At 40.0% G+C, this 10132-nt stretch overlaps 1 protein-coding gene across 1 annotated transcript; it reads left to right on the top strand.

The window, feature by feature from the left end:
• The first annotated feature begins 3805 nt into the window (after positions 1-3805).
• LOC124132796 (extracellular protease inhibitor 10-like) lies at positions 3806-9731 on the top strand. Its single transcript, XM_046496922.2, has 6 exons — positions 3806-3884; positions 5511-5597; positions 6592-6771; positions 7310-7410; positions 8520-8703; positions 9613-9731. Exons 1-6 carry the CDS (start codon positions 3851-3853, stop codon positions 9681-9683), a joined length of 657 nt encoding a protein of 218 aa, XP_046352878.2. The 5' UTR covers positions 3806-3850; the 3' UTR covers positions 9684-9731.
• The last annotated feature ends 401 nt before the right edge of the window (positions 9732-10132 follow it).

Raw genomic sequence — 10132 nt, 5'->3', positions numbered from 1 at the left:
AATATAACATTTGTTACAATTGACGACTTTCTAAATGGCATTGTGTGTTCATACAACTTTCTTGTCGTTCATGTTGAAGAGAGCACAACTACGAGCCGTCATGCACATGCACGTGCTGCACGTGTCGGCATGGACTAGGACCGATCTGAAGCTTTGTTTGTTTACATCGCTACTGATGATATTTGTGGATGGTTCGCCGGCAATTTCATCGACAACGATGATCAGACGTATCTTCCTGTCGATGACGACATGAACTATTGTCGATGACGACATGAGTCGAGTGTTTAAAGAGGCAATCACAAGACAACAAGATGGGTCATTTTCTGTTGTCGTTTTGTAATCTTTTGGACTGCGTATATGTAACTGTAGATTGTGTAGTGTGAGTGGTGTCGGGAAAATCACTTTAGCCAATGATAACCAGAGTGTAGTAGACTATGTATATTGTGATCCTAATTGTTTTCCTATGTCTACACAGTTTGATATATCCTGCGAGGTTGAATGTACCCATTTATCAATCACCTATTCTCTTGTTATCAGGGGGCACGGGTGGCCCAGTCGTCTAAGGAGCCGCGATTCGCTGTGCAGAGTTGCGTCCCTTGGGCACACCAGAAACCTATGATTGTGGGTTCGAATCCCGGTTTGCCCCGATTATGTTTCTAGGTTTGTCAGCACCATATCCGTGCTCGTGAGTTTAACCGAGGTGGTCAACGTCTGAGACATCACTTCGGGCTTTCCTCCCACATTAAGCTGACACGCCGTTATATAACTGGAATACTGTTAAAAGCGGCGTTAAAAACCCAACTCACGAACTCGCTCTTGTTATAAGTAATACGACAGCTGGCAATCACGATGAGAACCTGACTGATCAACCTAGATAAATCTGGAATTAGTATAAGCGAACTTATTATATTATTTTTTGGACTTCGATAGAAATCTCGACAACTGATACTTTTTATATTAACATTGAAAGTAGAAATGAGGAAGATGCTTTTGGCTGTTTTGAGGCTACATCAAAATCATGTTCTGTTATCTTTAGAAAACCTTGTGCTGGGAGGAGGGATGCAGGCAGGGGAGACGATTGGTATGATAGTTTATGTGTTAATGCGCGACCGACAGCACGTCAACTGCTTCGTGCATTCCACGGCAGTAACCACGCTTGTGATCGACTGGCCTACATCGAAGCACGGAAACACTATTAGGACTTTTGTTGTCAGAAATCTTCAATTTCATTCAGCATAAATGTTTGTAATAAACTGGAAAATGCCCTTCAGTGTAGCAATAATTTTATTGTAGACTGTTTTGGTCGCCAATAAGATCAAAACTATCACTGAGTACCAGTAACATTACAGTATCTGCATGGATGAAACATTTTAACCAGTTAATCAGTAGTTCCAAATGTAACTGAACTTGATTTTTATATTTCAGTGAATGACTTTGTTTCATCTATCAGAGACGATTTGATCAACAGTGCTAGTGACATTGAAAGTGAACTTGATAAAGATACATGATGTAATTCTCTTTCAGAAATCCAGGATGCTATTTCCAGTTTGCACTCTGGTAAGGCTCAAGTTATAGTGGGGTACCAGTTAAGTTTTATAAGTATGCTCTTCTACAGTGTCTAGAAATGTTGAGACACCTATAAAATCTTGTTTTTTCTTTTTGTATTTACCCAAAACAATAGACATTCGGTGTAATAATACCAGTACAAATGACCCCTCAAAGACCATAGACCAATAACTTTGCTGGAGGTATCCGGAAAAATATTTCGACGTCTTTTGGTATGGCGCGGCCGGGGATCGAACCCCGGACCTTCCACTCCGGTCAAGAGGTCAAATAGCCAATTCCCTTTCATTGATTAACTCACCTGAACATGAAATGAAGGAGGCCAGTGAGGCCGCTTCATCTGATTCATATCTAGATCCACGCATAACGATTCAGAGTAACAAAACGCTCTTCACAAGACTGTATGACAAGAGGGATTCAACTTTCCTGTAGTCAACTTTCCTTTGTGCCTGCAGCGCCAGCCCTTGGTGTCTACATTTCACAACTTTTGAGGTACAATTGAGCATACTCTTTCTACCACGATTTCAAAGGGCGTCAAACAACTCGTGCTCAGAAGTTGTTTGATCAAGTACTTGTACCATATGTTCCAGTATTTCTTCAGGTGAACAGTTGACATGCGTTTACATGTGTTTGTGACGAGTGCCACCAGTGGGACAGGATACGCTCACCTTTTCGCAAACAATTGGTATTATCACTATTTGATAGTTATTCATAAACATGTTCCTGTCGCTTCTGTTACCAAGAACCATCCACATATACAAAACCAAGACAAGTGTTTATTGTGAAATATAAGATAGCTACGCAATAAATCGCAAAGAAGAACGAAGAACGAAGCGTGGTTTATTTCACGATAAAATATTGTTTTATTATGACGTCACTTCTGGAGATTCGAACATTTGCTCGCAATTTGATAACGACGAATATTGGTCAACGTTATTCTATAGAGGAAAGTGTCTAGTGAGTTGTAGCTCTGCAACGCTGATAAACACAACGAGATCTCGCGAGATATGACAATCGGTATTGGGAGAAAAGGTACAAATAATCGACGTTAAGATATTCGGGAAATACCAATCTTAACCCCCTGTTCATAAATGGACTTGTCAGACATTGCCACGGTCGGAGTGTATTGTATTCAGGGAGTCATCATTATTTAAATACGGGTGAATATTTTATAAAGCGTGTTCATCTTAATAAGATCCTTGAAGAGGCTTACGCAATGTTGATATATTAAATAAGAAATAAACGACTCATGCTTATCGTTCAATAAAACAACGACCACGAGTCGTTTATTCATAAACTATTTTCTTACATAAACGCCGACATATTATCCAAGAACCGTCGACACACGAAAACAGTGACCAGTATTGTTTATTAGGGGGCAAAAACAATTGTCATAGACGCCCACATCATTTGACACAACCTAAAAGCATTTTCAAATTAGAATGGCCAATATACACAGATAACCAACATATGTTGTTTTCTCAGGAACCTACATGTACAGATACCATCAATGTTACACTCAACTACCACGGATTGGCCATTCTAATTTGAAAACATATATATACAATGTAAAACAGTACAAAAGTGTAACAGACCTAACTGTGGTACTTGCCCCCATGTTTTGCAATGTTGTCCTTTTACATTCAAAGACGGAAAAAAATTCTATATCCGTGACAATATGAATTGTGCTTCGAAAAACGTGCTTTATGTCATACAGTATGCTGGATGCAAAGCCGGATACATTGAACAGACAAGGGATACCCTGAGAGCGAGAGTCCACAGACATCAAATAAGAACCCTGTCTTCCCGGTGTATCCCACTCAGTCAACACATTGATCAATGTGCCGAGAATAAAACACCAAATTGGATGATATTTCCGTTTTACAAATGTGAAAATGTCTTATTCTGACGTCACAAAGTTAGATTGCACTCTGACGTCATAATATGTTAGAGTGCACTACGACGTCAAAACAGCGTAACGGTATAACTGTACTCTTGAAAATCACATTCGTGAAACCGATTGAGTAAATTATACAACTCATATTTTGTATGTTATATACTACTCATATAGATAGATAGATAGATAGATAGATAGATAGATAGATAGATAGACATACTACTCATTTTTTCGATTGGGATAAGCAGGCATGTCCTATTTAAATACACACTTGACATATTTCGAAGTTTTGTGTGTCATAGTGAGATTTTTTTAAAATAACCTTATCAAAATTGGAATGGTATGAGAGATACAGTTATTAACATACAGTTCACCGAGGAAAGGACAACCATGTTGGGTCTACTTTGTCTGACATTTGTAGTTGGTATGTATACCTATAACAGTAATTAACTGTATGGTATGTAAATATTTCAAACGGTGAACATTTTGTTGGAGTAAAACCTCACATGACACATATCATGCATGAAAATGGACTCCAAACTTTCATCTTTCATCAATTTTAATTTGTACTGTACGGAAAGGTGTTAAATGTTTTCGCAGTTGGACATGTATAGCTAAACCCTATTAATCCAAATTGACAGAACTGAACTTTATTATGCAAACAGGGACCAAATGAGGCACAGTTTTAAATATATAGATATTATACATTCATTCAGTTACATACGAAGACATAAAACTATAACTGTATACAGGTGTTTAGCGCTAAACTCCAGTAAACTAATGCTCAAAGGCGCTTTACGTTTGAGTTATGTCATGCCAGACAGATCGATCAAATCTCTACAATTTGTAGGCCTGCTAAAAAAAATGTGTTTTTAGTGTGCAAGTTCCTGAATTCAGTTTGGAAGTTCCTAAATGAGCGAATGTGCAAAAGTAGATTACTCCACAGATGTGGGCCCGCTGTCTGAAATGTTCTGTCACCAACTGGCTTGGGCCAAGATAGCACAATGATGACCATGTTTTGACCACAAGATCTCAGCGATCGTTGGGGCTGGTGTTTCTGTATGAGGTCTGAGGGGTACACAGTTGTCAGGACGTGGAAACCCTTGAACACAAGCTCAAGTAGTTTGAACACAATATGCAGGCGGATTGACAGCCAGTGGAAGTCTTTTAGGACTGGCGTGATGTGCTCAAACTTTAGTTTTGCGAGTTTGGTTGTCACTCATTTCCGTATCGTCCAGCATTACAGAACCATCAACAAAATCAATGTTGACACTTAGATTAAGTTCCACATCCTTGGCTCGTTTAAGAAAACTGTTTAAATACCTTGTTTTCATCATGAATCTTGACATGTTTCACAGGAGGATAATCAGACAAATACGATCCTGTGGGGGTTCAACGTTAATCAAACCACGCCCTCCCATTGTAATTGGTAACTATAAGCGGTTGAGGGAAGAGCGAGGGTTGTTATTATTAATTATTTTATTTATTTATTTTAATATTATTTTTTTTATTATTATTATTATTATTATTATTATTATTATTATTATTATTATTATTATCAGATTGGCTTATCGCAACGACACTATCTCCTAGACACAGGGGATACACGCTGTTCATGCCAGAATATATACATCACATAAACGTTATACATTGATACACATTCTACAATAGCCTAACAAAGCTAAAATTGACACAAATGAGCGCTAGTAAAAAATAATAATGACATTTTCACGCCGCAGAGAACCTTATTTTCGACTTATCTTTTATCGCACCAAATGACATCAAAAGTGAAAAATAGATATTAAACACTTATTGAATGTTGAATATAAATAATTTAACATAATATAATCCGGAAGCCATTCGGTTTGTGATATCAGTTAAATTTAGTTCAAAATATCTGTATCAAACTTGCCCATGTGTTCGGGTGAAATCACATGTTTTACTGTCCAGAGAGAAAACGGTAGTCCATACATACCAACTTCCGGGGATGGCCACCTGTGTTTGTGATGAAATGCTCATTTGACAAGTCACTGACTGTCTCCTCTTCTAGGTGCTCTTGGAGCCCCGTCCGGTTCCTGTCCGACGAGTTGCCATTCTGCGAACCAACCTGTGTGTGGCTCTAATGGCATCACTTACAGTAAGCATTATCACAGAATACTTGCAAACGGCATTACATGTATATCCTCCAAGATCAAAGTTGCAAGATCAGTGTCGTTGAATGTGTACATTTCAAGCACCATCCTTACGAGGTTGTCGCGAATAGCTGCAACTTTGATGATGTGGTGCTACTCAATATTCACTCACTCTTAACGCAGTGCAATGCACACATTTAGTTAACGGAATACATTGAATTTTTCCAATAGAGCATGTAACATCAAGCTCAGCGTTTTCAACATTTAGAACTTACATCCGCTAATTCCAATTTGAGGTGAGGTGAAATGGGGTTTAACGTCGCGTCCAAGATTATAGCACTTATATAGCGACGTGCATGCACGTGTATGTGTGTGTGTGGCTGCTTGTACTAGTCCGGACTGATGCCGATTTAAAGTGCTAGCACACTGAGATACCATGCCGCAGTTTAACACGAATATCCAATTCAGACACAGTATACTGACTCCGAGCCGACCAGTCCTTGTTTTAGCCCCTTAATGCCGAGCGCCAGACAGCGTAACAACAAGTACCATCTTCTAACGTCTTTTGGTATGACGCGGCTGGGGATCGAACCCCGGACCTTCCGCTCTCCGGGCGGACGCTCTACCATTAGGCCACGGAGGCGGTCCAATTTGAAATAAGTGAAGTCACTATGGCTTTCATAAGCTCTAAATGAGTTCTTAAGACATTTGAAGAACTCTGTTTGCATATACAGTAAAGTACGGTTATAACGAACTCAAATGGACAACTAATTTTAGTTCGTTATAACCGTAGTTCGTTATAAGCATATATACAGTATAACAACAGCAAATAGTCGGGACCAAAAAGGTAAGTTCGTTATATCCGTCAGTTCGTTATAAGCGTGTTCGTTATAACCGTAGTTTACTGTATATTATATGCATTTAGACTACATCAGATGGTGATGACAAGACAGTTGTTAAGTCGCCTTTGTGTTGCGACCTTTTCATGTTCTGTTACAGCCAACGACTGTGAGATGGGTATCGCTTCTTGCCAGTTGATGCTCCAAGGGCGTACTGGTGTCTACTTGAGTTACAGCGGCAGATGCAACTCTCTGTTAGGCGGTACGACCGGATGTGACATGATCTGTGATGAGCAGGAGTTGAGGAACCCCATCTGTGCCTCGGACGGCGTCGTGTACGGTGGGGATGTCAAGCTTTCTCAATGTTCCATTCCTTGAAACTTTGTCAGTTTGGTGGTTCAAGAGTTCGCTCGCCAAGCAGAAGCCCCGGTTCGATTCCCCACATGGTTACAACGTTTGGCGCGCATTTCTGACGTCCCTTAACATGATATATGCTGGTACATGCTAAAAACTCACTGAAACTATCGGAACACGGTATACGTGATCTACGTGATACCGAGGCAAAAATGTGTCCCTTTGATAGTCATGGCAGTTCGTCTTGGGATTAGATACTATACCCATTTGTGTTATATTCAGGGGAGATCGGGGGGGGGGGGGGGGGATATCAAATGGTCGGTTCCGTCTCACAAACACTACCTCTTTAAGACTATTATGTCCCTTATCTCTCCAAAACGATGGTCAATTACAAATCCCACACTCACTCCTTGGATACATCATGCTATCATGTGATAAGTCAATTCTAGGACGCTTAATTCCAAGTCAGTGTTTTATACAACAATGCGGTATCAATATTCCTACAATATTTTTTTTGTCTCCAGAAAACAAATGTCGCTTCAGCCTGGCTTATTGTGCTGCTGTCAAAAATGGCACCTCCCTGTTCGTTGTGTCATACAACAATACCTGCATTACCCCCGTAGAGGTGAGTGCTGCGAAAATATGTTTTCCTACATTGTATATGCATAGAGAAGATAGGGAAGATGCTGAAGGATCGAGTACTCCAATGGCATGAAAGCGACCTGCAAACTGAATCCTGCTCATCAAGTCTGGAGCAGGCAAACCAAACAGTTTGTTTGATTGTTGTTTAACTATATCACGGCGGCCTGAAGTCTGGACAAGACAATTCAGTGATTGATATTAGCAACGATCCATATCGTCAGGGTAAGATGACACGAAACCAACCAATTCACCGAGTTGCTGGATACCTATTCTAACCTATCCAGACTACAGACATTGGTGAACTAAGTGACTTAATCTGACAAAGCATTCTAAGAGAGGGTAAGCGGTTTTCACTTTATATAAGTACGTCTCTAAAATTCATATTTTGCGGGGGCGGTCGGGTACCCTAGTGGTTAAAGCGTTCGCTCGTCACGCCGAAGACCCAGGTTCGATTCCCGACATGGGTACAATGTGTAAAGCCCATTTCTGGTGTCCCTCGCCGTGATATTGCTGGAATATTGCTAAAAGCAGCGTAAAACCATACTCACTCCACTCCACTCATATTTTGCGGATTATTTGTGTAAGACTATAAAGATGAACTGATCTATGATGGAAGGAATGATGATGGAAGTTGATAAATCTGTCGGTGGAAATACCAAAGTCCTGCATTCAAAAAGGCATAAAAATAAACAGGTGTTACCTTATTAATTATATGCAACCTTAGCCAGTGTTGTCACAATGACATGTTAACATCCCACTGGTCAGTGAAATACATGAAGTCAGAGACAAATAAACAATATCAAGTATAATGCTGTTGGTAGTGATTGTATGTAGTTTGTTGATTAACACTTCACTCAGCAATATTCCAGTTAAATGACAGCGAAATAATCAAATCTGGACCAGAGAAACCGGTATGGCATTATGAGCAACGATCCAAGCCGTCGGAATACGATGACATGCACTCAACTAAGTCACCAGTTCCTGACAAACCGATCCATTAAGTCACTTCTCCCAACCTGCAGTGGTTGTCTAGGACAAAATCTAACCCGGAATCCCGATGGGGATTAACTTGGTATTGTGTCGCTATTGCAGCCTGACTGTGAGAAATATGCCTTCAACACAACGGACCTGGCTCTGGGAGGCCCTCTGGGGAGCAGCAACCTGTGTCCCTCCACCTCCGAACCCATCTGCACCAGTGACGGCTCGTACAGCAACGTATGCTTTTTCTGCAGATACCTCGACTTCATCATTGCCAAGCCCAATCTGAATATCAAAGGTAAAGAGTGGGTGTATATAAACACTGAATAAGGCTGGATCGGCAATTGTCAGCTTAAAGCAGGTACTCAAAACAAGGAGCTATGTTTATCGATTGCTTTCTGCAAATTTGCTGACCAAACCATGTTATGACCAGTGACCAATCCTTCGTACGTAATTGGGGACACTATGACACAAAGCAAAGAAAAACAATTGAGTCACAAGACTGTGAAGCTCTCCTGATGTTTTAGATATGAGAAACATTATAGATCAAAACCTTAACAATAAAGTCCAAAGGCTCCCAAACTCAAAGCCCAAGACCATGAATGGAGAGGGAGTCAAAAGTATATTTCCCAACAAATACAAATAGTCAAACGAAAGCAGAGGGTAGCCAGATTAATGTGCACATGTAAAGGACAAAGATCACAGTGGGACACCAAAACGAAAGTACATGACATATTTTGTAACAAATTCCACATAATGCACATCAAATTTCACAATCAAACGTTGTAGAAATGATTGACGGTATTGACATTTTAAAAGGTATGCTATAGTGTCCATTTACCAAATACAACCAAATACAATCTCTTACTTGATTGACATAATCGGTTTTGTTCAGATTTGTATTGGGTACCGGGAAATTTACTTTGGAACGTAAGCACCAGGTTTCAAATATTAAAATGTACGGACATCAAATCAATAACACCAAGAAATCAGAGCACACAAAATGTGTATTGACATCGTAAAACTCAAACGTTATCAGTTATTTTTCCACAGCAACTTCTGATAATACTAATGAAACTTAATAATGTATTTGTGAGGTATCCAGCACACACAGATTCCAGCACACACTCCCATTCATTTAACAGTTATCTATATTGCATAATTACTTATGTAGTCATTACAATTACGCTGTTTCTATCAATCACAGTTGCTGATCACAAGATCCTTCATGAAGGAAGATGCCAAAACTACATCCCAAATGGTCCGTTTGGTAAATGAGCCGTCCAAACCAGCACTCCCACGTTACAATAAAACATAGCACATATATGCTTATGTCACATTTACTTCAACAACATAATATGTCAACAATAACAACCACATGAGATATTTCGGTCAGTGTTCCGGTAATCATTTATCCATTGGGATACACATAACGCCGACTTGAACAATATTCCAGTTATATCACGGCGTGTCAGTGATGCAGATCATAGACGTTTACCACTTTAGTGAAACCCAGGAGCACGGGCATAGTGTCGGCAAACCTACAACCATAATCAAGGCGACAGGGATTTGAACCCAGAAGCATAGGTTTTTCGGCGTGGCCGTGCACAAGGGACGCAACTCCACACAGCGAATGCAGCGCCATAACATAGTGGAGAACTCAAGTGGATCTGTGTGGCATTAATATAAAAACTATTCCTTGTCCTATCACACCAAAACATCATTTC

This window comes from Haliotis rufescens, unplaced genomic scaffold, assembly GCF_023055435.1.
Source record: "Haliotis rufescens isolate VD_foot unplaced genomic scaffold, xgHalRufe1.0.p SCAF_11, whole genome shotgun sequence".
NCBI lineage: Eukaryota > Metazoa > Mollusca > Gastropoda > Lepetellida > Haliotidae > Haliotis > Haliotis rufescens.
Note: the sequence above shows the minus strand (reverse complement) of the source record. Positions and strands in the feature narration are given on the sequence as shown.

Bases quoted from the DNA above. Each gene is read 5' to 3' on its own strand.
- LOC124132796 (XM_046496922.2), top strand. From the start codon at position 3,851: ATGTTGGGTCTACTTTGTCTGACATTTGTAGTTG. The intron at 3,885-5,510 runs GTATGTATACCT...CTCCTCTTCTAG, and splicing joins TTGTCTGACATTTGTAGTTG to GTGCTCTTGGAGCCCCGTCC. The intron at 5,598-6,591 runs GTAAGCATTATC...GTTCTGTTACAG, and splicing joins CTCTAATGGCATCACTTACA to CCAACGACTGTGAGATGGGT.